This window comes from Candoia aspera, chromosome 2 (genome assembly GCF_035149785.1).
Source record: "Candoia aspera isolate rCanAsp1 chromosome 2, rCanAsp1.hap2, whole genome shotgun sequence".
NCBI classification, from domain to species: domain Eukaryota; kingdom Metazoa; phylum Chordata; class Lepidosauria; order Squamata; family Boidae; genus Candoia; species Candoia aspera.
The window spans coordinates 76,936,649-76,964,574 of record NC_086154.1 but is presented as its reverse complement, the minus strand read 5'-3'; the positions used below and the strand labels follow the sequence as shown (position 1 = coordinate 76,964,574).

Sequence of the window (27,926 nt, the reverse complement as noted above, 5' to 3'; positions counted from 1 at the left end):
TGATCTATGTATCACCTGCTGCCTGGAACAGCATCCTCCCAGAGATCTGAACAGCTCTGGCCCTGTTTTTTTTTTTTTTATATGAGCCTTGAAGTTCTGGCTTTTCCCCCAGTCATTGGGTTAAGACAAGGTGTAGGCTCATTGTGCATATGGTTTTGTTGTCTCCCTGTTTGTGGTCTCCCTATTTGGCCATCTTTTTTATGGTTTTGATTTTTAATTGACTTCTTATGTTTTGAATTTGTATGCTACCTAGAGTCATTCTGAGTGGGTGGCCTACAAATGGGATCAATAAGTACATAAACAAATAAATGCGGACAAAGGATAGCTGGAAGCTACTGGTTGATTGAATTATCCCTAGGAGATAGAGATGTCAGTGTTTTGGATTGCCTGGATATGGGTAAGTGCAAATAGACCATAGGAGTACAGGAAAATTCAATGGCCCACAAAAAGATCATCAGACCATGGGGATAAAGCACATGTTGTTGTTTATTCATTCAGTCACTTCCGACTCTTCATGACTTCATGGACCAGCCCATGCCAGAGCTTCCTGACAATCATCAACACCCCCAGCTCCCCCAGGGATGAGTCCATCACCTCTAGAATATAATCTATCTGTCTTGCCCTCTTCCTTTTGCCTTCCACTCTCCCTAGCATCATCTTCTTCTCCAGGGTGTCCTGTCTTCTCATTATGTGGCCAAAGTATTTCAGTTTTGCCTTTAATATCATTCCCTCAAGTGAGCAGTCTGGCTTTATTTCCTGGAGGATGGACTGGTTTGATTCTCTTGCAGTCCAAGGCACTCTCAGAATTTTCCTCCAACACCCCAGTTCAAAAGCATCTATCTTCCTTCTCTCAGCCTTCCTTATGGTCCAGCTCTCTCAGCCATATGTTACTGCTGGGAATACCATTGCTTTAACTATGTGGACCTTTGTTGTCAGTGTGATGTCTCTGCTCTTAACTATTTTATTGAGATTTGTCATTGCTCTTCTCCCAAGGATTAAGCATCTTCTGATTTCCTGACTGCACTCAGCATCTGCAGTAATCTTCGCACCTAGAAATACAAAGTCTTTCACTGCCTCTACATTTTCTCCCTCTATTTGCCAGTTATCAATCAAGCTGGTTGCCATAATCTTGGTTTTTTTGAGGTTTAGCTGTAAGCCAGCTTTTGCACTTTCTTCTTTCACCTTCATCATAAGGCTCCTCAGTTCCTCTTCGCTTTCAGCCATCAAAGTGGTATCATCTGCATATCTGAGATTGGTAATATTTCTTCCAGCAATTTTAACTCCAGCCTTGGATTCCTCAAGCCCAGCACGTCGCATGATGTGTTCTGTGTACAAGTTGAATAGGTAGGGTGAGAGTATACAACCCTGCCGTACTCCTTTCCCAATCTTAAACCAGTCCGTTGTTCCGTAGTCTGTTCTTACTGTTGCTACTTGGTCGTTATACAGATTCTTCAGGAGGCATACAAGATGACTTGGTATCCCCATACCACTAAGAACTTGCCACAATTGGTTATGGTCCACACAGTTGAAGGCTTTAGAATAGTCAATAAAACAGAAATAGATGTTTTTCTGAAACTCCCTGGCTTTTTCCATTATCCAGCGGATATTGGCAATTTGGTCCCTAGTTCCTCTGCCTTTTCTAAACCCAGCTTGTACATCTGGCAATTCTCACTCACTCCATGAATTGCTGAAGTCTACCTTGCAGGATCTTGAGCATTACCTTCCTGGCATGTGAAATGAGTGCCACTGTTCAATAGTTTGAACATTCTTAATGTTTCCCTTTTTTGGTATGGGGATATAAGTTGATTTTTTCCAATCTGATGGCCATTCCTGTGTTTTCCAAATTTTCTGGAAGATAGCATGTATTACTTCTGTCCATAGTTCTTCCAGGACCCTATCTACTAAATTCAGACCCTTAAATCTATTCTTTACCTCCACTGCGTATTCCTTAGGAACATTAGTGAGCTCATATCTAGCTGATCTGTGGGTTTTCCCTAATCTCTTTAGTCTGATCCTAAATTGTGCAAGAAGAAGTTCGTGATCTGAACTACAGTCAGCTCCAGGCCTTGTTTTTACTGACTGTACAGATGTCCGCCACCTTTGGCTGCAAAGGATGTAGTCAGTCTGATTTCGGTGTTATCCATCTGGTGAAGTCCATGTATAAAACCATCTCTTAGGTTGTTGGAAGAGAGTGTTTGTTATGCAGAGTGAGTTGTCTTGGCAAAATTCTATCAGCCTATGTCCTGCTTCGTTTTGTTCTCCCAGGCCATGCTTACCTGTAATTCCAGGTGTCATCTGACTGCCCACCTTAGCATTCCAGTCTCCTGTGATGAAAATAACATCTCTTTTAGGCGTGTTGTCCAGTAGGTGCTGCAGATCCTCATAGAACTGCTCTACTTCAGCTTCTTCAGCATCTGTGGTTGGGGCGTATATTTGGATCACTGTGATGTTAGATGGCTTGCCCTGAATTCGAACTGAGATCATTCTATCGTTTTTTGGATTGTATCCAAGCACTGCTTTAGCCACTTTACTATTAATTATGAAGGCTACTCCATTTCTTCTGTGGTCCTCTTGTCCACAGTAGTAGATCTGGTGGTCATCTGTTGTGAAGTGGCCCATTCCAGTCCATTTCAGTTCACTGATGCCCAAAATGTCTATCTTTAATCCTGACATCTCACCAATAACCACATCCAATTTGCCCTGGCTCATAGATCTTACATTCCAGGTTCCAATGGTGTGTTGATCCTTAGAACATCAGATTCGCCGTTCATCACCAGCACCGTTGGCCACTAGCCGTTCTATCGGCTTTGAGCTAGCTGCGTCATCACATCTGGGGCTAGTTGAACTCATCCTCTGTTCCTCCCCAGTAGCACTTGACCATCTTCCGACCTGGGGGTCTCATCTTCCGATGGTATACCGACATATCTCTGGTTGTACTGATCCATTTAGTTTTCACGGCAAGAATACTGGGGTGGGTTGCCATTACCTTCCCCAGGGATCACATGTAGTCTGACCTCTCTGTCATGACCTTCCCGTCTTGGGTGGCCCTTCACTGTTTAGCTCATGGCATCATTGAGGTGCTCAAGCTCCAGCACCATGACAAGGTAATGATCCTTTGCTGAAGATAAAGCACATAGAAGAGGTATTTAGCATTTTTAAAGAAAAACACATACAGTGGTTTTAATGGAAGCCTTGAGAATAGGAAAAAACAGTGTATTAAATATTAAAATGGAAGGGCATAAATTGGAGGAAAATACTGTTAAAAAAAAGATTAAGTATCTTGAATAATAAGTTTTGTGGAAGAAGAAACAATATGCCTTTTAAAATGGTCTCTGAAAATCCATAGGTATTTGTTAAATATGGTAAAGGTTTTTGAAGTAATGAAACAAAGCCTCTTACCAATATTTTACTTTAGTTTGTTCATTATTTATCTGATGTTATGAGCAAGTAGTAAGACAGCCAAGTTTTGTTAATGGAAGAAATTATATTTAGGAGATATACAAACAGGCACCAAGCCCCAGATCCATAGAAACAGGGGTCTACCACACTAGGCAGGACCCAAGGTGCAGACTGTGCAGAGAGGACTCAGAGACGTCCAACACAGAGTGGCAGGGCAGTCAGGAACAGCACGGGCAGGAACAGTGTACACTGAATGGCACAACCAAGTAGCTGGCATTGTGTACAGGAACATCTGCACAGGGTATGGGCTAGACCCTCCCAAGTCCAGATGGGAGATTCCACAGGAGGTCCTATAGAGTAAAAAGGATAAGATCCTGTGGGACTTTCAGATTCAGATGGACAGGCAGGTACTGGCTAATCAACCAGATATTGTGGTACTAAACAAGGACCAGAAGATAGAGGTGGTGATAGATGTACCAGTGCCAAATGATAGCAACATCAGGAAGAAGGAGTATGAGAAGCTGGAGAAATACCAGCGCGTGAAGGAGGAACTAGAATGGATGTGGAAAGTGAAGGCCAAAGTGTCCCAGTGGTGGTAGGAGCACTCGGGGCTGTGACTCCCAAGCTGGGAGAGTGGCTCCAACAGATCCCAGGAGCAATATCAGAGCTCTCAGTCCAGAAGAGTGCAGTGCTAGGAACAGCTAAGATACTGCGTGGAACCCTCAAACCCCCGGGCCTCTGGTAGAGGACCCAAGGCTGAGGAAGACACATACCACCCATAGGGGTGAGAAGGGAATTTTATTTTTTTTTTAAAGAGAGTAAAGTGAAGGATCTCTTCACCTTACATGGCCATTGGGGCTAAAATCCTAACTTAATAATGGGTAATAGCTTTGTCCCCCAGGCTATTTGACTCCTGAATGCTCAATAAGTTTTTTTAAGTGAAATGTGGAATGTGTAAAGAATGTGTATTTTATAGTAATTATGGTATTTTTATTTTAGTGTCTGTGTTTGTGAGCCAACTGCAACGAAATTTCATTTTATTATGCACTTGGTGTGTAGTGTATAGTGGAATGACAATAAAGTTGTTCTGTTCTTATTCTATTCTATTCTATTCTATTCTATTCTATTCTATTCTATTCTCTATATAGGCAAATAAATCACATCAACTCAAGACCTATCACGAAAGGACTACTGGGAATGTAGTGCCTTACTTAATTAAAATGTTGATCTAGCATTTAGCCATTGCAAAATAGATATTCTCTATATTGAAGATCATTAGGCAACCAATGATCCAAGCCACTATCATGAGTATTCAAAGTTAGTAGTTCCGATCAGAGTTCGATATCATTCTGTGAATTAAACGGATAAGACAAAATTTCCATTTGTTTTCTTAGTATATGCATTTTGAATATCTATAACTTCCCTATATATGCCTATTTTTTCATTACTGAGTTGAGGAATATTTCAAAACAAATGCCAATAGAGTCTATGAATTATGTACTTCTTCCATGATAAATTCTCTTTTGGTAGTGTGGATCATTTTGCCAGAAAACTTTCAATATCAAAAGTCTTTATGTTGCTACCTTATTTGAATACTATGTACAATTTGTTTCATAACCACCTAAAAATAATATTGTAGAGATTGAAACTTGACTAAAAGGTTAATAACAACATTTGGGGTTTTTTAGAGGAGAAAAAAGTTAAGTACAGTGTACAGATTGCAACTTTATAGAAAACACGTTCAAAGAAAAAAAAATCCGTATACTGTTGTAACCCAAGATAACCAATGAAATTGAACAAAAAGAGTTCTGAGAAAACATAAAATATGTCCTTATAAACAGTGGCACTGATTATATTAAGATGTAGTGATGCCTATCAATGTAGATGGTTTCAAAAGAGAAAAAGAGTTCTTGGAGAATAATCTATGCTTTCTAGTCACAAGGGTTGTATATTGCATATCATATCAGTCTGCCAATAGCAATTTCTGGGAATGCGACTGAGAAGTGGTACTTATGTCCTACTTTTGAGCTTTCCATGACACTAGACATCTAGCTGGCCAATTTGAGAATGGAATGTTGGCAGAGAAGGGCCTTTGGTCTGATCTGCATGGCTGTACTTGTATTCTCAGATTCTTAATTGCTTGGTGTCAAACCATGGCTTCCTACTGATAAAACCACAGCAGCTTCACAAAGGAGTTTTATTCCCTAAGATAAAAGCATCTTCTCTTTGCATGATTTCCCTTAGAGTGACTGCTTCCCAACACAGCATATAATGTTCTCTTGACTGTTAATAATCCTTCAACGTGATTAAAGATAAAGATAATGAAAAGCAGAGATAAAGGAAGTGTTATTATCGTAGTTTATTGTATTTGTGAGAAAGGAAAGGAGATTAAGGCTCTTCAAGAGGAAATGAAATAAAAAGAAAAGCTGAAAGAAAAGTGTGGAGAGGCAAAAGCCCCTGGGACGGTATGACACATCATCATATAAATGATATACTATGAAGAAAATGATTCTTAATATTTGGGAAAGAAGCAGTTCTGTCCTGTGAATTGACTGAAGTTGTGTTGGCTATAATAAATCCACTGGGTAATAAATAAAACAATAATATTTATGTTTTTTTTAGTTCATAACAGTCAAGGGAGTTTTAGATATTGATCTCAAAGCCACAATTATATATTATCTTAGAAGTAGGCATTGTTGTAATTATACAATTAAAGGGCATCCAGATGGTGGCTTTTCCCACAGCTGGCTTTTCCCATAATGCTAGACTTAAAATGTTGAGGAGATATGCTCCTGGCTGAGAAATGATGTCATGCTCCTGGCTGAGAAATCATCCTCAGACAAGGAAGATCATCAGACATGGCACTCCAGGCATCAGGCACAGAGAGCCTGGTCCAGGCAACAATGGAGAGGTAACCGGAGTCCACCAATCTTGACCTTAGTCATTGTGACTCAGACCTTAAACTGGAGACCCATTCTGCAAGAACATCACCATTATCCTTGTGCTGGAAAGTCAGACTGACAATTGTACTCAGGAGAGGTTGAGAACTTCCTGGATTTGTGATCCCAAAGGAGTGCATTTTGGGGCTGGACCAACTGTGTACTGAAATAAATGGGAAAGTTATTTTGTTTCCTCCCAAATCCAATTTACACCTTTACTATTAATTAAACTGAGACGTGTGGCACAGGGAGGTGGTCTGCCTTTTGTGGTGAGTTAAGAACTATGCTGCCAGCTGTAGAAAGATGGAGTCAGGCTCTTGAGAGCACCAATTAGTTAGCATAGAAAAAGATGCACTTGACATCTACAGTGAAGGTCAAGGTGATGAATGGACACCGCCATTGGGGATCTACTGGCTTCAGACTAAGATAGAGAGAAAAAACCCATTTCATTCCAAACTAAATTGAACTTACATGTTAATAAAATCAAGGACACAATCTAAATATAGTTGAGCATGTTTATGTCCTATTTAATGCTTTTAGGTTTGGGGAAGCAGGCCTGACTCAGGCAAGGGGACTGCAGTGATACCTACCTTTCGGTCAATTAGCTATTTTCCTCCTGGATCCAAATCCACACATCCCCTCCAACTCAAGATAAAGAGAGTATGAATGAGGCAGCAGTAACAGCTACTTTTCCACTTTTGTTTGCTTGCTGGTGGTCTCCCTGTGGGCCATCGGGGTGGAGCAGGTGAGCAATTAGCAGTGCCAAGAAGAGTGCATGTGGCATCAAGTTCTGATGAGCATAATGATCTCCAGCAGTCATGCTGTTCCCTGATTTTAATGAGGGAGTTGAAAAGAGGGTTGGCAAGCCATGCTTCAGGACACAATGATGCCCTGCAGCTCCTCAACTCCTTCTGTTGTATGGCTGTTTTAAGGCCTGACACACTTTGTGTGGGGGGAATTGAATTTCTCAAATTTTCGAGAAATGTCTGTTTCTTGGATTGTACCCTCCAGCATCTTTTTAGTTTTTACAATTATATCCAATATAGCATCCCACCTGCAATTTTATCCCCACCACAGGCCTGTGAGGTAGATTAGGCTGAGAGATAGTGACTGGTCCAGTGAGCCTCTATGTCTGAGGATGTCCTTGAACCTACGTCTTCTCAGTCCAACACCTTTGTCACTACCCCATATTGGTCATCAATGTTTGTTGCTCTTCTCCAAAACAGTTGTTTATCCCAATGTTTTATGACAATGGAAAATTAAAATAGCTAAACAATATGTTCAGTTTCTGAAAGGACTTTTTTTAAAGTGTTGGATGTTCCTGTCATAACTAATGCATCTACATTCAGGTCCTTGACAGAAACTTCAAGAAGTATTATCTGTGAAAGTAAGTTCTCACATGGTCAAGATACTAGATCAGACATTATCAAAATAAATGAAATCTGTATTCTTTGCTTAAAAGAATGTAAGAACATTGGTTATGATTTTTTTAATTTAATTTTTTATCTTTTACATAGAGTGGGCAGGAGAAAGAGGTATAATGATTGTTATAATAAGAGTTTGCAGTTAATATATAGCAGTCTCTGGAATTCTTTCATAATGTCTTCTTAAGCTTTTCCACCATAAGATTTATTTATTAAAAGGTCATCAATTCTTACTGCCTGTTTAGTTGTTTCCTTGTCTAACTTGACAGGGAGGAGCCTCACAGTATTTATGGGAAGAAAGGTCTTGCGCTTCTACTTTCAGTACCTGATACAAGAATGACAATGTGTTCACCTGCTATTTCTATCCAGGAGCAAAAGCAGCATGGCTTGTTGTGTAGTATGATCAGATGTTGGTGAATAAGATATATCCAAACCTCAAGAGCTTCTACATGAAAAGGCAAAATGTATATGTACAGTATAAGTTTATGTATATGTATATAGATTGATGCTCCATAGTCAAAAATCTTTTTTCAATAAAGTAGTTAGTGTTTTCCCCCTTTGGTTACCATTTTCTAAACTTATTGGACAGATATTATGATACTTGAGATTTGATTTATATCTACTATATTACTGGGGTAAGAGGAAAAATGCTTTCCCCTTTTGTCAATTAAAGCACAAAGCCGCTTCTTTATATCTTGAAATCTATGCAAAGCACAACTCTAAGGGCAAATAATACTAATTAGATCTCTATGCTGGTCTATGACTGTAATAAATATTTGCTTTGATTTGGATTAGATCTTAGATTTGTTCTTACTGGTATAATATTGCTATGTGAAAAATATTTACACTCTGTCCTAACCTCTGACTTGATTTATGATTACTGTCCAGGTGTTCTTTAGGAAATCAAGGAGAACTCTGGGAAGAAGTGGGGGAAGAGAAGAGTCTGCAAGATTCTCTTTATGTTACCATTACCTGTGTTTTAAAGTCTAAGGGGTGAGCAATTCAAAAATTAAGAAGAATAAGACTATGGTTATATACAGAATACTTGCTTAAGGAAAGCAGCAAAGGTACAGAAGTTTCAAATATATCCTGAAATCCAGGATAAGCACAAATGTTCAGCTGCCTGTGTAGTACTGTACAATATGATGCCTGTTTATTCAGTAAGTTCCACTGTGTTTCTTCAGGCTTATATCCTGATGAGTATATTTAGGATTGTAGCCTTACTTCTTTGAAATATGCAGTTGTATGGGTAATTCCAAAGCATCTAGCATCTCAAATGTATTTTGGTCAGTAGGCATGCTAGTAAAATGTTACAAAAGTCTTCAGTGTTGCAACACAGTAATTTTCCTTACAAAATTATTTTTCACTAGGAAACAGGCTATTATGGTGCTGAATTTTCTGTTAGGGCTTTGCTTATAAATAATAAAATGAAAATATTATTTGGGATCCTGGAAACAAGTCCCCCACAAGCGATAAGGGTTAGTTTTCATGACTATTTCTCTATGTACAGTACAAAGTCATGACTGCACTGTTTCCATGTGCAATCTCTACTGGACCTTCCTATATTTGGGCTGCATTTGAAGCATTGATTATATTTGGCAATCATATGTGCTGCATTCTGTATTGGGAGTTACTCCTTATTAATGGATACCTATCTGGGTATGTAATTAAGTCAAGAAATAGATTATTAGGGTCAGCTACACCTTACAGAAAGTGTAGTTGTTTTTGATAGGAGGAAAGCAAATATTCAGGTCCGTTCAATACAACTTAAATAATATGTGCAATTGCCTTATATCACTATATTTGTTCCATAAAATGTATTGTTCTGATTTTTTAGTGCCTGAGATTTTTCTGAATTGTTTAAGAAAATATACTCTGCCAAAATATTAGACTAAATGATAAACAAACAAACAATATGACTTGATATCATTAAGAAGTACAGATGATGTTCTCTCATCTATTTCTCTTTTGGGACTTAGCAAAGATTCAGTTTGAAGGCAATCTGATCAAATCTCCAAAACAGCATCTTGAAATACATGAATTATCCTGATCAAATCATCTGATCATATAAATTTTAATCAATGTGATGATTCAGAAGGACTTTTGTACATTTTGCTCTTTTTATTTAATCTAATTCAGAAAATTCAATCAACCTGATTCACCCTTCAGATCAGATTGGAACCAAATATATTTACATATATTTTCTGTGTACATATTTTCTAAATCTAAGCATTTCCCAATAAGGGAATATCAAAGTAAAAAATAAAAGAGGAAAAGGTTTGTTACCTTCTACAGCAGAAAAGCCTTTTTTATTTTTATGTTCAATTCTTCGGAAATTGTGAGCTGAAATAAATTTGGACCTAGGTAAAAGTACTGATGTAAATTGAATCAACTGAATGCACTGTATGCCACAATGCTTTTAAGATTTCTTGATCAAAATAAGAGACAAAACAAAAGCAACACTTCTCTAATCCTTTGATTTTCAAGGCTAAAAGGAAAAAAAAAGTAAGTAGAATTTTGAATTAAGGAACTATTACATCAAATAGTATTTTCAATAAACTCCAGTGTATTTCTATGTAAGAAAACAAATCCTACTGAGCTTCTTTGGATAGAATTAGGCCACACTGCATCAAATATATTTTCTCCTTACCTTGGTATTTTACATTTGAAAGGATATGGTCTAGATGCTTTACCACACAGACAGGACAAAGTGTCAACAACAAATTACTGCGTATCAAGAATAAATAAAACTACTGGGGTCTTCTTTATGAAGCACACACTCCACAATGTGCTGCCAGTTTATATTTTTTAATATGATAGAAACAGAATTTTAAAGATGCATAGGAAGAAACAGTACTAATTACCATTAATTACACCAATATTAAATTAAAATAGAATTAATTAAATCAATTTTATGTTGGCCCACTTCTTTGATCTGGCTCCACAATTTTTTTGAAACCCGAAAAAGGCTCTGTACCCTTTCTTAAAGAATGGGTTTTGTTCTGACTGGTAGTAATAGGGCTTTTAAGTGGACTGAGGAATAGTGAATGTTAACACAACCTTTTTAGCCAGGTAGATGATGATGATGGCTATAACCCTAAGCTATTTGAAGAAGTATTCATCATGGAATCTCAATCCTACAACAAAATATAGGTTGCTGTTTTTAAAACCCTAAATAGGACTCAGCTGTTGGAGAAACTCCCAAGGCTGCCTGAATCCTGAGAATATCAGGGGCCTCTCTTCTCCCAAAGTAAGCAGGTAACTTAAATCTATGACACACCTGGAAAGATGGATCTGGTGCTACCCTTGCTGTCCTTCCAGGGTCCCATAAATATTTTAAAACTAAAGTATCTCTCATGCATAATTTTAGTTTCATGTCAAGCTCAGTTGAATTTCATTGGTTTCTCACTGATGTCATGGCCACTCTTGCTATGTTTTTATCTTTACCTAAAATAGACTCCTGGATAAGTGATCTCAAATTGATGGGCAGATACACCTCTGTATCTCTCATAGATTAATATATAGGAACATTTAAAACAGCAGTTTCCCAGTCCAACTACTGCCTTAATGCATTCTAGAGCATCATGCTGAGTAGGCTTTTGATCATGCATTGATGTCATGAGCACTGATGGTGAGCAGGAGGGGGCCCCTATCCAGGGGGGGAAACGCATGCGTAGTAGCGAGAATTTGAGCTGTCATTCAAAGAGACACAGAACAGACCTGCCTTGACATTTGGGGTTGATCTGTATGGGTTTTCTCACGCTTCTTCAGTTTGTTAGGATTTTCTGTCTAATGTAGCAGTAATAAAACACTAGAGACCTATCCTCATCTCAGATTGGTTCCTGCTTGTTAGGACAATTGCCACTTCCTCTGCCTGGTGTGCACCTTTTGAATGCAAGTGGTGTAGGAAAAGCCTTGAAAATGAAACCTAGGTGCTCCAAATTGCACTGAATCCCAAAGTGGGAAAAATGTAAGAACCTCTTATGATTCTCTTATTAATTCAATAATTAGTAGGTAACATTCCCATGTGCTTCAAAGGCCTTTCTTGGCAGGGCTTCCTGTTAAAAACAGCCCTTGTTAAAACAAAAACAAAAAAACAGAACAAAACAAAACAATAACATAGACAGCTAGATTCTTTCTCAGACTAAAGCAGACTAGAATGTCTTTGAACTGATGAATCTTCTGTGACCAAAAATGGTTGGAAAGTGATTGTGTCAATCCCCCCATTCCCCATGCTGTTTGAGACAGTCCTCTAATTCTTTGGAATCAATCTGAAGGGGGCCAAGGGAGGTTGCAGAAAGAAGAGGAAACCTGAAAGGTTCTTTCCTGTATGCCATTCATTGAAGCTTCTGCTGAATTAAAGAGGACACCATTATTCAACATGTATTTTTGCTATCTGGTACCTTCAGTACAATAGTTACATTCTGACCACAGAGATCATATGATACTGGATTTCGATGGAAAAAGCAAAGTGTGGAAAGCAAGCAACTATTCAGTCCCCAGGTTCCCAGTCAGAAAAGTCATTGATAGATTGGACAATAACTATCTGATTTACCAGGCAGATTTAGGACCTTGGGTCAAGAAAAGCTGGCATAAAGTATGAAGGTAATTGTCTTAGTAAATAATTTGAAGTGGGCCTACCAAATAAATCATACATTCTTGGAGGAAAGGTCATCTGCTGGGCAGTGGTTTTATATGCACAGGCCCTCAGACTGAGTAATAAAACATAAACTCATTATGCATATGAGAAGCATAATGGGAAAAAGAAATTTAGTATGAGCCAGTCAAATTAGAATTCCAAAAGTCAGCAGTTATAATGGACATTGTTATGCATTCTGATTGGAAAAGCCAGCCATTCTGTTGAAGAAATCTAGAAAAGAAATGGCTACCTGCTGATGTGGAATCTGTTTTCCTTTTCCCTTAATGGTTTTTTGTAGAAAATAGAATTTTTTGTCCACTGGATGGGTACTGTGCTGTACCTAATTCATGTATGTGTTCATTGACTAATCTTCCTCTGTATAAATATACATACTAATAACACATCTCACTCCTTTTCTCTTAGCAGAATCATTAATAGAAGGCACATGGAGCAGATCCTTATTTTTCTTTTTAATTAGAAAACACAGTCAATGACCAGCAGGTAAACAACAACAGCAAGAGTTAAAAGAGAATAAAATACAATGAAATATAAGTATAATACAAATAAATATAAAAAAGAAGAAAATCATAAAAGAAAAAAAGAAAGTTAAAACTAGAGAACAACAGAGAACTGGTAACAAGATATCAACAGCATCAAGGTAAAAACCAATATTTTCCTTCCAACTGAGATAGCAGCTGACAAGAATTTAGGCACTCTATTTTTAACAAATGGGTTGTGTTTCTGCAGGAGAAGGTGTACAGCTTCTACCTCAGAGTGGGATTGACTTCTGTTAATGATAAATGTTAAAAGGATAGTGCATATGGTGTTTTGGAAGAGACAAAAAAGGAAAATGTGGGCAAGGGGTTCAGACTTACTTGAATCATAAGGACAGACTCTCTCTACAAAAGTGATTTTCTGGTATCTACCCTACAATATCACTGTGGGAAAGATGTCAAAATGGACCAGGCAAAAATCTCTGCAGAGCATCACAGAGCTGATTGAGATTAGCAGGAACAAGTAGCTTCTGGTCAAAAACTATTCCTGAGACTCACTAATAACCTCCAGATCCATCTGCCCTACTACATCATAACTGGCTGGTGGAATTCTGTTCTGGCTTTCTCTAAACCTAAAGACAACAGAAATTGGGGGGAGTGGCTTCAGAAATGCAAGTTGTCCAAAATTTTTGTCTTCCATCATGAAGGGGAGTTGTCAGATATAATGAAAGGGCACTACAAACAATTCATGAGGAAAGGTCTTAACCAGTAAGAGAGGCAACAAATTTGGGCTCGTTCCCCAAGGTCAGCCATGCCTTATTCCACACAGATTGTCTGAGGCCCAACATAGGACCTGAAAGAAAGCACACAAAAACGTGGACTGGACAGTCTCTAGGGGTTTAAAGCAGTTATAGAAGCTTACCTGTGAACCGTAAAGCATCTGTAAAACAAGTTAAACTTTAAATAACTTTATGGAGCAGATTTATTTTAAAATAATGATGACAAGGAAGAACCAAAAATGACATTTGATCTCTGATCATCACCATATAATGCCTGGGGATAGGTGATATTATAGAAGTTAGAAACGGACTTTGTTGCAGAAAAATCAACTCCCAATCACCCGCCACCCCAAGGCTTTCTGAAAAGCCATGTCTTCATGGCCTTTCTTAACACCAATGGGGTTTGTGCTGGGCAGGTCTGTGGGGAATACCATTCTGTGGCAGTGGGGCATACTTCCATGAATATCTTTATGGCTCCTGGTGGTAACTATCCCTTCCAGGTATTTTTGGACAGGTAGAAACTGCTGGAGCAGGTGGTCCCAAGCAGGTTCAGTGCTGGACATCTCCAGGTAAATATGTGAAAGTGAGACAGGCAGGTTTAGTCTCCCACAATACTGAGAATCAACACTAATGGTACACTCTATTGTGCAAATGGTTCTCACCCAACATGGAAATACATGATGCAGTTCCAATCCAGACTCACATCATGTTAAAGGGCTGGCTTCAGTGAGTGATTAATCTATATTGGATTGAGATTAAATCCATCAGAATAGGTAATGGAATAGATTAAATTTATATTTTTATTAATTATGACATATTTTAAACCTGAAAGCCTGTGGTGTCCCTAAGAACATTTATCAAAGGAAACCATGAAAAGAATTGGACAGTACAGGATATGAATCAATGTAGAATTGGCTAGAATATTAAATGTGTCCGTTTCCATGGAAATTCAGAATGACAGGTTTCTAACAGCTAGAAAAATGGTCAGGTAGCTTCTAGCTACAATCTGCGAGCTTAGTCACATTTTCAAAAGAAATGAAGTTTTCACCTGGCCAAACAGTGCTAACATGTAATTTGTCATTTAATACAGTGAATCTTCCTTTCACTGAATGGATTCCTGCATACTAATATAAATTGATAAAATTATGATCACACAATTTGCAAAACACAAGTCTACAATTCCAGAAAAAGGGGAGGGGGGAACCTTGAAGGCAAACAATAATTCTGAGGGCCTTGAATTGCACAATAGTAAACTTCAAACAACTGGATCAAATAATTTTTCTTTAGGCTAATTTTCAGCAGTAAACTTACTAAAGCTGAGTCAAAAACTCTTATTGGCAAGCTAGTCAGTTATACTGCAGATCCTGCAATAGTAAACTACTATATACTTGAAATATCACTGGCGTTAATAACACTGCAGATTTGAGAGTTTGAAAAAAAATCATGCTCCAAATGAATCTAGAGAAACAAATACATGACATTTAAAAAAGAGAGAGAAAGAGAGAGATTTGCTGCGTACCTGGTTAGAGATTCACTTGAAAAGAAATAGTAGTATAGTAGAGATCCATATATTTTTGCTATTGCACTTACACAAAATAGCATGTTTCAATCACCCTCTTTAAAAATTATTTATTTATTTATTTATTCGATTTCTATAGCGCTGCGGGTTAAACCGCTGAACTGCCGATCGGAAGGTCGGCGGTTCGAAACCGCGCAGCGGGGTGAGCTCCCGTTGCTCGTCCCAGCTCCTGCTTACCTAGCAGTTCGAAAACATGCAAATGTGAGTAGATCAATAGGTACCGCTTCGGCGGGAAGGTAACGGCGTTCCGAGTCGTCATGCTGGCCACATGACCCGGAAGTGTCTATGACAACGCTGGCTCTAAGGCTTAGAAACGGAGATGAGCACCGCCCCCTAGAGTCGGACACGACTGGACTTTACGTCAAGGGAAACCTTTACCTATAGCCACCCATCTCAGCAAGTGACTCTAATAATTATTATTATCATTATGTGCCATTAAGTTGTTGCTGATCTTCTCAATGCTGATCTGTCCCTAACCTGGTCTTTCAGGTCTTCATTACATAAGGATTATTATCCTGCAGTCACACAGATCCATTCCAATGCATTGATGGTAGATTAGAGGACTCTACCATGTGAACAGTCAAGCTATTCAACTGCTTCACTGTTTCTGTTTCTAAGCTGATCAAATAATATCATTTATGAAATAGAAAGAATGGTCACATCTTGGGGAAACACTTAGATCATGTGAAATACAAGGTATTACAATTTAAAGTCATGCCATATGGCTGTCAGAAGATGAATATTACTCCTTAATAGCACATCAAGCAAAACACCTCTTTGTAAGTTTCATTCAGTGTTAACAGCTCCTGAAAAGCAAAACAAATACAGATGGCAATTTTTGTGAAGGATTGCTTTCACCAGCAACCAGTCTTTAATGACAATCCTGACAAACTCCTGAGAGAAATAAACTGCACCGAGAATAAGGACTGAGTCACCATTTCCTCTATCTTTAGATAAATCCATAAAGTTCTCAGTACTCAAGAAACCACTTAACCATTTTTAAGCAGTATATGAAAAAATGCAGTTTGATTAATTCAGTAAAAGTAGCACCTACAGTTGCAAACAGCTCCTCTTCAGCCATTGTTCCTTATCTCAATAAAGCCCTCTAGAGATCATTCTTTTGATGCTATAATAGTTATTTCAGCATAGATAGAGGGTTGGGGCTTTTTAAACATAATTCCTAAATAGCATGATCAGGACTCATGGATGGATTATGGGAAACTAATATCTTAGCGCATATCAGTGGGAGGTCTGGTAGGTATGAGGGACAAATGTATGTATAAAAGGAGCAGAGCAGTGATGTGCTGCCATGACCACCATCTTGTGTGGGTTTTTTTGAACCCCACCCGGCCCCAGACACTGCTTCTCTCATTCCTGGTTCCCCCGACTTCTTGATCTGCAAACAGATCTTCATCTTACAAACCTTGGAATGGATATTATGGGTACATTTGACACTAAGCTTTTGGACTGCAACTGATCTGCTCTTCTGGGCTGTATTTAAGCCACAGCAATGAGTTACAGAGAAGAGATTCTTCTCTGATGATCTTTCTCTCCCTAATTTACAGCCCCTTCATTCTAGTATTATCAGCTAACTGATTTACAGCCAAATAAAACTTTTGGAAATGTGCTAATTGCCACTCAGACTAGAGTAGGACATGTGGGAACTCAGTAATTGCTGTTTGTAAACCATTAATTTTGGTATAGTGCAATGTGTGAAGCCAATGAAAGTTTCATGGGATAGTAGGTAATTTCCCTAAGTTTAATTTTTAAAAAATGATAAGGAAATGGATAGAATTGTGAATCTGTATTTTCCTGTTGATCCTATTTTTATTTCTGTTGTAGGCCAAGGAATCTTTGAGATGTATGATCCCATCCTCTGCATATATTTTCTCTTCCATTATATTTCTCACTGGTAGTTTCTTTATTTAAACCACCCACTTTGCAAATCCTAAATATTAAGGGGAATTAAATGAATGAGAATGTGGACAGGAAGAAAATGGATAGGATAATTTGGTTTAGATATATAATTTTTATCTTACTTTTCCTATTATAGAGAAGCAACCTTTGATCCAACCCTCCATAAAACAAATGATAGCAAACATACAGATTGCCAAAACTTGGAAAGCAACATTCTGCTTCATTTTTCAGCTCTTTCAAAAGCTAACCAAGTGGTCCAAAAGCCTATTTTCACTGAATTCAGTAGAAATGTACACTTCTCCTGCATGGTGCCCTTGTTCACTGGGTTTACAACCATCATAATGAGCAATACATAAATCTCAGAATCTTGGCTTGTTGAACCGCCACTATTTCTAGCCTCCTCTTGCATGTGAAAAAGTATTAGGAGATAGTACCAGCCTTATTGTAATGCTGAGGATGGCATGGATAATGTGGGTAGAAGATTATAGTTAGGCTTCTAGTTTGCATGTTTTCTCTGGTGGCCAGCTAATGAGTTTTTAAGAAGGCTAGTTGTGGTGTCTAATGAGCAGCGGTGATCTCTGGTGGTTTTAAATGGCAAAGCTGACTCGGGCACAAAACTTTGGGATGGTCTTTTAAAAACTGTAACTCATCCTTCAGAGATATGCAAATAAGACTGTATCGCCCATTCAACTCAGTACATTGCATAATTGTGTTCCAGCTATAACAGGTGGCACACATAACTCACATTTTCCTGTTTGAATCTATTTTATTCCCTGCACTGGCTCTCTTAAAATTCCTTCATTGCTCTGAGTGCAAGAGCTTAAGCCCAGCAAACAAAATAGTGGTGCAGTAACCCTGTTCCCAATTGTATGAAAACTCTGTATGCTAATTGAGTGATCATCAAAAGAAGACTGCTGTATAATTGTACTGCAAACATTTTTTGTAGAAGATTGGAATAGCACATGAAGACTTAATTGGCATTCAGTAGTGAAGGTGATCTGGGGGCTGCAACATAAGGTTTTATGAGCTTCTGGAAGCACTGAAACTGCAAGCTACTATATTTCCTTTAAAAGGAACCTGACCCAAGAGGATCAGAAATATTTCACTTCAGTTTCCTGGTCCTTTAATTGGAAATGCTAAAGAAAAGTTTGGCATATAAAGCAGAGGCTTGATTACCAAGCTACAATTCTTTTTGCAAAAATTACACTGGGGTGTTAGTGAAATAAATACAGTTAGGAATCAGAAATGCTATTCCCTTGCCTGTCCTATTTTAAAGCAATGCTATTGGATCTATCTGGGGTCTCTAAAGGATAATTAAAATGAAGGAGCTTGCAGTGCAAGAGTTGGAATGAATTGTTTTGATAACTGGAAGAGAAAGTCTGGCCACAGCTGTTAAGGCAGCACAAAGCAGGTAGAGAGTGTTAGAAGAAAAGGAGGGAACAGCTGTTAATGATAAAATTTGGAGCACTTCTCCAGTCCAGTTCTAGCAAGCCAATTTCCATCACAGTATATTGTACAAATAATTAATCAGAAGAAAAAAAAAACAGCTCAGAAAAAGAAGTGATCAATTTACAGATCACGTATCCACAATAGTGAACTGTTTAAAATGCTCTAACAAGAACAGAATAGCTTTTCCTACTTTTAAGCAATCAGTTTATTATTTTCCTCTACCTGGTTATTTCAATTTGCAGCATCCCCTTCTTGGATTCAGTGAGCACTGTGGGAGCCCGCAGGTCTACCAGCCATTGGGGGCCCTTAGTAGGGTAAGGAATAAATTGCAACCATCCCCTCAAATCCACAGTTCACTGAAGACAATTGGCAAGGTGAAAAATGCAAGATTCTGTGCATATAAAATTGTCCCACAATGAAGAACAGGTTATCATTAACTGCCTAAGGATCAAACTTTAAGAAATATGCTCAGCACCATGCACTTTGTTTAGGGCTACTGGACCTTGGCTCCATAAATCCAAACAACCTTTTGTAGCAGCATAAAAATACAGTTTTGTCATCTTTGGTAGCCCTATTGTTTTGCCAGAAAAAGCAGTTCCATATGGCCAGGTTTGGGAACATGATGTAGGAGGAGATGGGTTTAGCTCTTTACTCTCCAAGCTGGTTTCTTGTCCATGTCACTTCCAAACGCTATTTGCCTGCCAAACAAAGGGCTAAATACTATTCTCCCCTGTGCTGTGGCCCTAACTCTGACCTCTCTGCAGCTGCTTTTGCTTTAAAAATGCCCATGGCCAAGGCCTGTTTTTTTTTTATTGTTTATGGCTTCACACATCATGCTGAGCTACAATTTATTTTAATCATAATTTGTTAAAAAAAATCCCACAGTATTCCTGTTCAGATATCACCCTAAACCCGAACCATAGTTTACAAGCCACAATAGATTTCACACAATAGCTAACCTAAAGCCCCATTACAGTTGACTGGGATATAGAAAACCACATCCAGTTTGACCCTAAACCTGTTTTCTGTTCAACATAATATTACTGTTCTCATCTTTCTTTTTTTCTTTTCTATTGTCATTTTCCAGCATAGCAAATTATTTGACTTAAATTAGAAAAGGGCCTGCATTTCCAAGGCTTTTTTCTTCTTCTGTTATGGACTGGAAGCCAAGAAGTCTATTTTGTTACATAAAGAAACCACATTAAAGCTAATGATTAGGATCTATAATAGCTAAGGACACCTAACCTGCACCAGCTGCACCAATCCATTCATAATTTCCAGCACTAAGGGGTTCTTTTCCCATTAGAGACCAAAGCTGCTTTCTCAGCCCAGGGTAAATCCCTGTATTTCTCTCCTATTTACCCATAAAATCGTTCAGGCTCATTTCTGCATTTATTTATTTTCATGTTAAAAAAATTACTATGAAAATTCCCAGTTAAGTATATGTTTTAAAATCCCCCCCCCCTTAAAATCCATACTTCAAAAAACATTGAATGCCTTTTTATGCTGAGAATGGCATCAGAATATCCTGGAGATGAAAAGAGAAATGCCAGTAGAGTTAAATCTGCACATTAATCCAGGAGATATAGATTTGGCCACACTTTATTAGCAATGAGGAAGACTGTGATTGCTATCTTCCTTGGCCATGGCTCATGAAGTGGGAGAAGGCTCTTGGGTTTTCCTTTGCAAAGATTCTAATGCAGAACAATGATGATGCTACACTTTTCTGTTTGACTCTCTCAAGCTATTTTCTGAACCAGACTCTGTCTACTCTAATCAAGATGCATCGTTTTGTGATGCACTGGGCCCCAGAGACTTATTTATGAGATGAGATAGACAAAGATTGCATCCCTCGCTTATACAGAAGTATGTTTGTTGATGTGTAAAGGCAGAAAATAATAATAAAAAAAGACATAATATAAAAATATCAGAAACAGGCTCTCTCATCCAGATCCTAAGTATCATTAAAGAAGAAAATAGAACATCAACTTTTTAAATAAACAAAGTTGATCTTAAAAAACACCTCTAGGCAATGTTAATCCATCCTGGTAACTTCCAAATGAGCTCAATTACAGTTCCTATTATCCTCAACAATTATTAGTCAAACATACTTGGAGATTGCAGGCTGTGGGCAGCTAATTAGCATTACTTCCAATTTAAATAGTTTTTGAATATATTTCCTCATTTAGCCTCTTTAACATGCAGAAAGGAATCATATTATTTATAGCAAAGAATGAGGTACTTACCTAGAATCCTATAAACATTTCTTTTCCTACAGTAAACAACTTCTTTACAGCTCAGCACTGTTTTCTTTTCATTCTAAATTGAATGGATTACTGTATCTTAATTAAAACTCACAAGAATCACCAGGACTTAGATAAAAATGCTTCATAATTTGATATCTAAGTCCTTTCCTGCTTTATCCAACAGCTCAAATAAGCCTTGTTATCAAGAAAAGTTGCAGGAGAGTTTGTAAAACACATTCCAAAATGTCATGCTGATGCAGTCCTTCAGTTTTGGACTTGAGTCACTAAACTACTTTCAAAGTAGGTCCCAAGCATCACTATCTTTCACTACAATCTACTGATGCTGATTGCCCCCACAATCTCCTCTCTTGCTGTTGCTACCATTCTTCATCCCTGCTATCTGCTGTTATTTTAAATTCTGATTGCTTTATCTATATGCAATCCTTTGAACAAGCAATCCATAAAGAAATCCATTTTTCACTGACTTCCAACATGCAACAAGGAAACAGGCAAGAGAGCCCTTACCTTTTTGACTTCATATTTAATGGCCAGCTTGATTCTGCTCAAACTTGGACGGGGATGTTCAGGCCATGTCTGTACATTCACATCTCCATTCAGAATAGCCTCCACTTCTTCTGTGTCTCTGCAGAGATCCAGTATGCCCACCACAAAGTCCTTGCATTGCATAGATAACTTCCTATAATCATTCTAATGAAACAGAGAGAAGCAATGTTTTAACAATTACAGCATGGAACTTGCTTCTTTAAACTGACTACAAACTTGAAGGCTGTGATATACTTCTGCATGAGCATATGTTGCACTGAGTACAATGGGGCACTTCCCCCCCACTGCAGTCCCTAAGCTTCTACTGCAGACTAGAAGACATTTGGAGGGGTTCCAGAACTCCGGGAAACTGCAGAGAAATGCAGTGGGCAATGGTAAACCTTTCCTGCATAAATAGCACATTGGATACAACCCTTGGATATTTGCCAGTTTTGAAAAAGCATGATATCTATGTTTCTCTATGCTACAAGTTTTCCGACTTTTTTTTTTCCTGGCAGGCACCTAAAAGGTCATTGACAAATGAACTGGGTTATATACAATTTTTCCACTCCTGAATCTTCATGCTGAAAAATATTTCATCTTTTGAATTGTTCCTGGTCATGGAGCTATCAAAGGCATTGTTGTCCTGCCATGAAAAAGAATAAAAGCCTTAAAGGTTCATTAAAAACTAAAGAAAAACCAAACTGTAACAATAAGTCTTACTTTTTAATATTCCTTTACAGTAACATCTTAGATGGTAAATAATGGAATTATATGTTTGAATGCTTTTTATGGAGAAAAGTCTTCTGTGAATATTAGGAAAAATACCAAATAATACATCATCTTAGGGACCCAGCAAATCTATCATTTTCAGTGGAGTTTATTCTATACAGTAGTGAATGTGCTGAGGATTGCTGTGTTGTAATCCAACAGTGTGGAAATGCTATAGTCTACTAAGTATACTTACCATTTTGTCTACAATTTATGTAAACAGTGCCTGAAGATTAACGTCACTAAAAGTGATTGTCAGATTGTCTTCATGAACCATTGTAGCATGACTTTATTTTTCCTTTTCCCCAACAGTTATATTGGGATTATTGAAGAAAGACTAAAGTTATATCCAGTAAACAAACAGTTTGATGCTTTTAAGTCACTACTTTATTGTAAGAGAAGGTGATGGATGCAAAGCCAAATAACTCTCCCAGTTATGATGGCTACATTCAGTTATTCAGGCAAAGAACATAATTCTTACTTGGGATCATCCTATGAAGAAGAATAGAGAATATAATGGAAATCAAAGAGTGGATACAGAGATTGTGTCACAACACAAGGTCTTGCAATAGGCAGCATTTTCTGTGCTGTAATAGTCTATGGATTTCAAAGATGAAGATGTCTGGTTTGCTAATTCTTTTGACAACCAGCATTAGTTAGGGACACATTTGAATAGGATGGTTTGTTGTTGTTGTTGTTATATCAGTTTTGATGCTACCTGACTCCAACCAACTTTTGCTTTTTTTTTCTCATAGAGAAACATGGGGATATGAGGTGCTTGGGCAATGCAGCAAGCACTTTGAAGGGAAGAAAAACCCTATCAAGAAAATAGATGAATACAGAAACCAAAAAGCATCTTTGTGGGATTTGCATGATCAGAATAGCATGGCACTGTGCTATGCATTTTAAAACCCTTCAGAGGAAGGACCTAGGACCAAATTAAATGCAATACATGAATGGGTTTATGTAAAGGCATGGGGTCTTGGTGTAGGGAACAAAGAATTTAACCCTTTCTCATATGCATTGGTAAAAGCTCCCATTATATTAAACAACTCCTTCTCCTTTTTTTTTGCTCCAGTGCACACAAGCAGGTGAAGGTAGCTAGATTTAGATCATGAATGCAGTGGAGACAAAGGGTTAATGCCAGCTTATGGTCACCACCCGATTACTAGACTATATCCCTGTACTTTCAATTTATTTTTAGAAAGCTATCCACTTCTTTGATCGGTGGAGTCCTTGGTGCTCTCTGATCCTTGCAGACGTTTCATTGCCAGACTAGGCAACATCTTCAGTGCAAAGAGGGAGTGGGCCTTGCTCTGTTTATACACCAGAGTTTGTCCAGCTTGTGTTGGTGGAGGTGTTGTTCTCTCCTTGGGAGTTCCTTGATTGGGCTGTTGTTTGCTGCTTGGTTGATTGTCTGAGTTAATAGTTCCTTGATTAGGGTGTATTGTGCTGTTTGATTGTTCATCTGGTGTTAATCCTAGTGTTGATTTTTGCATATCTGGGTGTTGATTGCTGGCAAGGGAGTGTCCTGGTCTTTTGGCTTTTCTATTGTCTCTTTTGAATGATATGTAAATGTTGTTTACCTCTGTGTCTGATGATGGCTGCTTTGTCTGAGTGCCAGGTCAGTATTGTAATTTTCCAGCATAGCAAATTATTTGACTTAAATTAGAAAAGGGCCTGCATTTCCAAGGCTTTTTTCTTCTTCTGTTATGGACTGGAAGCCTTAACCCTAACCCTATGATAAATGTAGTTTTAGTATTCATGATTTTGGTGTTCACATCTGGTCTACCTCAAAGAGCTGACAATGATTGACAAACATGGGGATCTGAACCCTTTTCTTAATTCCTATGGGCCCAGAAAGCAGGAGTGGGCAGCCCGCCAAGCCATATACAGTTCCCAAGCATTATGTTTACAGCACTTGAAATCTCCCAGGATTATGCTACAAAATTTTATGTCAAATCATTAACTGATTCACATCAAAGCAACAGTTCTACCTGCTTGAAAATGGGCTGGAAGTTTCACCTCATTTCATGTAGTGACTTCACATCACTGTCACACTACAACAAATTCATCATTTCATTCATATTACTGACTTTGGGTATTAAAATAATAGTAGTAGTAGTAGTAATTCATCTCTGCCAACAGTTTTGGCCTTCACATGCAATGCTTTAATATCTGTACAGAGGCCTAGAGACCCCCAATTTGGTGTGGTGGATAAGACACCAAGCTAGAAACCAGGAGACCATGACTTCTAGTCCCACCTTAGCCACAAAGCCAGTTGAGAGACTTTGGGCCAGTCCCTCTGTCTCAGCTCTAAGAAGGAGGCAATGGCAAACCACATCTGAAATCTTGCCAAGAAAACTGCAGGGATTTGTCCAGGCAGTTGCCAGGAGTCAACAATGACTTGAAGGTACTAAAAAGAGAGAGAGAGAAAGAGATCTAGAAGTAGAGATCATAAGACATTGAAAGCATATTTGTACTGAAAACAGAATTAAAATTTAAAGATATGCATATAATGTTAAATTATACTGAAGATTCAGAATTTGCTGATCTATGAGGGCCTATGAGTTTATCAGAATTGGAATTGAATATAAGGAAGAAGATAATGAAGGAAAGAAACTACAGACCTAGATGTAAAAACCTACATTGAAGAAATATGTTCACTTTCAGTATTTGAACTGGCCCTTTACAGAAGAAACAGAAAGGCTGATCAATATGACTCTGTGTAATTGAGGTTCCACTGACTGTTTAAAAAGCAAATACTCTAGGATGTAATTATATTTCCTACACATGTGCTATGTTTTAGTTTAGTTTTAGTTTATTTTTTCAATATTTTTTTCTTCTTAAGCAAATAAATGAATAAAACATATTTTACAAAATAAGATATCAAAAGCAGTCAGATGCCTGAATGATCCTTGCATAAATCTGTGACTTGCGCCCAGCCAGATATACCAGTATGGGCGCATTCCTGGATATCAGCAGGTTTCCTGGGTCCACTTGTCCAAGCAGGAGTTTGCCATTAGGATCTTCCACAGATGCCAGCTGGTAAGGATACAGAACATAAGCCTTGATAGGCTCTTCCATATGGAGCTCCTTAAGAGCTGCCACCACACATGTAATATAAAGTTGATAGATGGTCCCAAACCAGTACATACACATGGTAGTTACAATATAAGCTCTCCCATACTCAAGGGATCTCTTCAGAGTAAAATTTGACTAGTTAATTACATTCAGATGGATATAATTAAGCAATCAACTACAACCTAAGACATCTGAAAACTATCTGTTGATGATGTGATGCGTCATTTTATTGTGCACCTTTATGGATTCTATGGATGCCTTTATGAAATGATCAACCCTTTTAAAACTCACTATTCCACTTTATTTTGATTTGCCCTTGGCTGAACTGGACCCTAATGTCTGTTAAAAATACATCAGCGTTCGCAAGTGAATAAATTGCTTCCTAATGCTTGTTGCGCTTAATTAGTATGTTATGCATTAAATGAAGATGGTGACTGGCAGTTAAAATTGCCCCTGAAGTGTAATAGTTAGAGAATCGGACTAGTGGAGATTTTGAAATCCTTATCCTGCAGGCATAAAACTGACTAGGAGACCTCGGACCCCTTCGTGTCTTTTAGTCTTACTTACCTCACAGAGGAATATCTCACAACATTTACCTGATGTCTTTGGGGAGGTATCATAAATAATGGGTAAATATTGATAAGTTCCTCTTAGCTATCTCCTATTAATGACATACTGCTGATCTGAGGTCCAAGAATTATTAGCATGAGTGCACAAGCAAGTGCTGCAGTATAAAAATTGCACATAATTATAACCACTTCAGTTGGTATTTGGATGGTTCATCTAAGTATTGCAAGAAGAAAGATCATCATATTAATTGAGTCCCCGACCTCTGTGATTTCTCTATGTGTTGCATTTTGATATAGTCAGTCAATAATCAATAAATTAACTAATTAGGTAACCCTGGGAGCTGCTGCTGCCTCTGATCCAATATCTGGGTAGATATTGTCCAGTGACCACAACCTCTAAAATGTTTTTCCATCAAAGTTCCCTATTGCTCATATGGATCCAGATATTCCAGCTAAAAAGGCAGGCTCTGATTCAAGGCTAAGTGTTAAATAGAAGATTCTCTTGGCCTTACTATAAAATTGGGACTCCAGGTCAGTTAACCCAGAGAACTTGTGTGATTGCAGGATTGAGCTCCTTAGTGTTACTCTTGAAATTCTGAATCTTATGGCCATACCTGTAAAAACTATGAAGTGTGAAGACATGCTTTCTTCAATCATCCTACATCATCTCATCTGAGTAACACTGTCTATCATTACTGATGCCTTGATGGGACATGACACATTGTATGATCCTATACAGCAGGAAAATGTGTATGGGCATCACAGCTAGGAGGAATAAGCAAGCAAATCTTTCTCAGTACTCTTGCATAAAGGGCCAATAGCTCAGGAAATGATCTATATTGAGTCAAGGTAAAGGTAAAGGTTTCCCTTGACATTAAGTTCGGTCATGTCCGACTCTAGGGGGCGGTGCTCATTTCCGTTTCAAAGCCAAAGAGCCGGCGCTTGTGGACACTTTCGTGGTCATGTGGCCGGCATGACTACACGGAATGCCGTTACCTGCCCGCCGAAGCGGTACCTATTAATCTACTCACATTTGCATGTTTTCGAACTGCTAGGTTGGCAGGAGCTGGGACTAGCAACAGGAGCTCACCCCGTCACGTGGATTCGAACCGCCGACCTTCCGATCGGCAAGCTTAGCAGCTCAGCGGTTTAACCCACAGTGCCACCACATCCCTTATTGAGTCCCATATTGAGTCAAACCATTACCTTATTTAGCCCAGTATTGTCAACAGCAATTGGCAGTAACTCTTCTGGATTTTTGGCAGGAGTTTTTCTAGCCTTGCCTAGAGATCACATGGATTAGACATTGGCTCTTCTGCAAGTAGAAAGATACTTATTTTCCCCTCTCACAGCATGGGAATATACTATGTGCTGATTGTGATAGGCTCAAATGACTCCATATTAAGGCTAGCAGCATAGCTCTTGTGTATAACCAATGAAGGGAGAGTTGATGTGATGAGTTTTGTGGAACTGGACAAACTATTATTAGAAAAAGTCCTGGCAAATGTAAATTTCCACTTGAGGATAAAAAGATTGCTGTCATGACCTGATAAATGCTAGATTTTGCATCACACCCAAGGAACGTACAAAGAGGCATGGGGCTATGCAACCTAAGGCATACTCAATTACTGTATAAAGCTTACTGAAAAACCCAGGCTTCTTGTAACACCCTCTCATCTGGACCCTGCCATCTGGCTGCAGAATCTTCTTCTCCAGTAAGCCATGCTAGGGATTGGCCAGCACAGCAGTGTGAGTATGAACAACTGAGTGTCATTTTTGCTGATTTAGTTGGTATCAAAAAAGCTTTACTGTTGTCAAATTTTTGTGTCTCTGCATTTTCTCATTGCAAAAGATGTAGGATGCAGCTGCCCTCTGTGCTGGCTAGGCAAAAGCCATAAACCCTGAAATTTGGAGACCGAGACCACAAAGGTTTTCTAGTTTGAAGCTAAATTCCAGTGTAACAGTGACAACAAGGATAACTTTTGAAGGGGAAAGCTGAATTTTAACACCACCAAGGCTTCTTTGCTGCCTAACTGTTATAAGGATTCTGATTGCTCTCATGGGGTCCCTTGTTGATACATTGCACTTCATCAG

At 38.4% G+C, this 27,926-nt stretch overlaps 1 protein-coding gene across 1 annotated transcript in view; it reads right to left on the bottom strand.

The window, feature by feature from the left end:
• The window catches only part of TRPC7 (transient receptor potential cation channel subfamily C member 7), a 140,050-nt gene that overhangs the window by 76,296 nt on the left and 35,828 nt on the right, over positions 1–27,926 (bottom strand). Inside the window, exon 2 of the mRNA XM_063292884.1 lies at positions 21,391–21,573. Coding sequence (XP_063148954.1) covers positions 21,391–21,573 — 183 coding nt within the window. The remainder of the gene's footprint in view (positions 1–21,390; positions 21,574–27,926) is intronic.